The 3559-nt window shown below is 39.9% G+C and overlaps 1 protein-coding gene across 1 annotated transcript in view; it reads right to left on the minus strand.

Annotated features, from left to right (window-relative positions):
- Nucleotides 1-291: 291 nt before the first annotated feature.
- The window catches only part of CRMP1 (collapsin response mediator protein 1), a 38689-nt gene continuing 35421 nt past the window's right edge, over nucleotides 292-3559 (minus strand). Inside the window, 2 exon segments of the mRNA XM_010018213.1 lie at nucleotides 292-1316; nucleotides 3035-3200. Coding sequence (XP_010016515.1) covers nucleotides 1225-1316; nucleotides 3035-3200 — 258 coding nt within the window. The 3' untranslated portion in view covers nucleotides 292-1224.

Here is a 3559-nt window from a genome sequence, read left to right on the forward strand (position 1 = left end):
GTCTTGGGAGAAAGCTCATTTAGGTCTCATTTGGCCAAAAGTGACACAGCTGCAGTGTCGATAGTGAGAACATTTTTACTCTGAGCTCTATTTAATGAGGACAAATTATGGCATGCCATAGTATGCATATGCAGACACGTGTATATATACATATTTAACACTCCCTGTGATCAAAGGAGGTTTCTTTGTTCACATTATGTCAACCTAAAAGACAACTTTTCTTAAGTTTCTCCATTCTGTGTTTTCAGTCATTGAGCAACAGCACTGGAAAGCAGAGGAAGACACTTACCCATCAATTCATTTCCTTTATTTCACAAGCTTTGAATTCAGAAATTGAACCACGACTAGTAGATCTTGATACGGTAGAGTAAGTAAAAATGCATGTGATTACAAAGGAAAAACTTTGTACAAAAAACTTTAAAAATCCGACGGCAACTTGGATTATCTGTAAGTACCAAAAATCTCATGCAGAAGGAGAGCACTACTGCCCAGGTGGAGATATCCCTGCAGGGGTGGCAATGGCATTGGTGTGTGTAAATCATGGCTCTGTCTAAAATGGAGACAAGAAGGACACAGACTTGGAACGTACCGAGTGGGAACAGACAAGTGCTACAGAGACCATTTGTCATTACGTGTCCCGATGATGTTCTGTGTCTGAGAAGTGCTTCTTGGATTTATAATAAATTAAAGATGAAACAGAAGCTGCCTACACTACTCTACTGCATACTTTCAAGATGGCCATTTTCTTCCTTCAGAAGTGTTTTTGGTGACGTTTCTCAAATACGGACATTAGTCTTGGCATTGTGTCTAGTCAATTATTGGCAACGTGTTCTAAAGGGACTCACTCACAGAATGCAACTTGCATAAATAACTCAGTAACATGCATTAACTACTCTAATACAGCGAAAGGGTGCAAAGAAACCATCATTCAGTTACGAGACGAAGCTAAAACCTGTAGTCACTAAAGGAGCAATGGAAGCACCATGCTTTAAGGTGACTATGGCATGAAAGCACAATTGTGAGGCAAGTAGTTCCAAGCAAACACACCACACTATTTTCACCTCTTCCTATACAAAAAAAAAAAAAAAAAAAAAAAAAAGAACGACATTTCAATTTTTATTTCCATTAGTACCAAATAAAACTGTGGGTTTGATAACACAGATATTGAAGGGAACAGACATTATTCCCATGATCCTTCATCCTCGTGTTTCTGTCCATCATTTTTCAGCCAAGACTGGTAATATTAGAGCGACCACCAGGAGGTGCCACGATGCGGTGGCCAGTGCGGCGTGGGTTGTTGTCATCTACCTGAGCTCCTGCAACCACAGAAAATGAGGAGACAAAGCTATGAAAAGGAACAAACCGTGAGCAGTGAGATTTTACCTGTCGAGTTCCAGCTATGCTTCCCTCACACCACCACCAGCTGGTTTGTCTTGATCCAGATCCCTGACTGAAGTGCTACACAGACCTTCAAGGCACATTTCTGTTCTTAGCTCCAGTTGTCTCTAATGAGAAGTATAGGATGAAGTGTTTAGGAACAGACTGATGCTCACCCCACATGGGGAATTGTTTTCCACCGACCTGAAGAAGAGCCCATGCAGGGATGACACCCTACAGACTGGATTCCCTTTGCAAGATCAAACCCTGATAGAAAATACTGTTGTAACTACAAAAATCCCCAAAACCATATATGTGCAAAGTGGAGTTTTCAGACCTGCCTCACTGTTTTAGAATACTTGTCCCCACTGAGTCCATGAGTAAACAGTGCAGTAAATCTGGTGTTAGCAATCATAAATCCATGAGGAAAGGAGCACTGAGCTGTTGCAAACTCACCCACTTCAAACTGCATTTTAAAATGTTGAAAGGACAAGCTTAAGGTGACAGCAAGCTTTCTACCAAGCTAAATATCGTCTGATCACACTCAGCAATGTAAAAGTACCATAAAAGTGTAGATTCATTTTAAATGTTACTGTAGTCTGAGGTTCTGCTTCATTTCATAACAATACAGTAATGTGCATTTAATTTGGATCAAATTCATGCCACTAGATGCCCTGGTAGTACTGAGAGCCAGCACTGGACTGTGAAACCAAAGCGTCAGATGTTCATGAAAATCCTATATATCGGTGATTATTATCAGAGGTTAAATTTCTAAGCAGTTTTTTTTCTTTATATAGCTTCACATCTCTGTATATGCTCACAATGGCCCCAAGTGTATGGGCAAAAATATACTTCAGCTCACTAAAAGGGTTTTTAAAATATTTGCTCTCCTTGGGCTTTCTTCCAGAAGTTCCATTTAGTTTCTAAAGACAGGATTTGTCAGGGAGAAAAACACTATTGGCTCCCACAGGGGAGAAAATCTAATGACTTTCCTAACACCTTAAGAAGCTACTTATTTACCAATTGGGCTGTAGACTTTTGAAGGATAAACATTTGACACACTTGTAATTGTCTTCAGATGACAAGAATTATTTCCAGCAAGCCCAAAGGATGATTTTCCAGTCTGTTTCCTGGGTACCATGGAAAATGTTTTGGGCACCAAGAGCAAAGAGGACAAGAAATACTCTAATTTGCATATGAATGGCTTCTGCACATGGTTTGCTGACTATGGACAAGGACGGTTGAGGTTTCCACATCCAGCAGTTTCTGGTGATGCAGCAAGAAAGAAAACAGGTGTCTGAGCCACTTGGGTTGCACAAGACCCAAGTCCCACCAGCAGTACTTAACACCAAAGGGGCCTCAGTCACATCAACCAGAGACCTCAACTAACTGTAGTGGACCAGCTAAATAATATTAAAAGACTGCATGCAGAGAAATAATTTAGATTGCAAACATTTTGAATATCTAGCAATTTGTAAAATATTCCTAGGGAAAAAAAGCATATATATATGTACACATATTTAGGTAAGTAAATGCATGTATGTGTATATATATAATACTTTCATATCTGATTGAAGAAGTAATTATACTTGAAATTCATCACCAATAATCCATACTCATAGCTTTCAAATATTCCTGATGAGTCAGACTGACTTACCTGATAAGCTAAAATTGGATTGATGGAGGTTTCTGATTGGTGGGGGCTGGTTTTTGGCAGGGGAGCATTTAGTTGAAGGTGCAGGAGTTGCATATTTTGGCGTAGCTGGGATTTCATACACAGGCCCATCATACATTCCTCTGGAGACTCCTTGCAGTCCTCCCACCTAGATCAAGAGGAGGATAAAAAAAAAATCCCAGATACTGAATGCTCTGATAACGCTCCCTAGTGAGCACAGACCTATATTCTGAATTAACACACATATATACCCTCGTCAAGGCTACAGTCTGCTTCATATATAAAGGAAATTACAAACCTTCCTCTCTCCATTTATATACATATCTCTCTCTAAGTTATAAGAGAGAGATCCTTATTAGTCTCTTTTTACAGTCAGTGGGGAGAAATGGGATTCAAAATAACAGCAGGGGCTGACCCAAGATGTTTATTTTAACTAAGACCAGTCACCATCACCTCTCTCCATTCAGAGAAGAGAATGGCTCTTAAGCAAGGTTGGTTCAGCTGCTG

Source organism: Nestor notabilis, unplaced genomic scaffold, assembly GCF_000696875.1.
Source record: "Nestor notabilis isolate BGI_N333 unplaced genomic scaffold, ASM69687v1 scaffold15937, whole genome shotgun sequence".
NCBI classification, from domain to species: Eukaryota; Metazoa; Chordata; class Aves; order Psittaciformes; family Psittacidae; genus Nestor; species Nestor notabilis.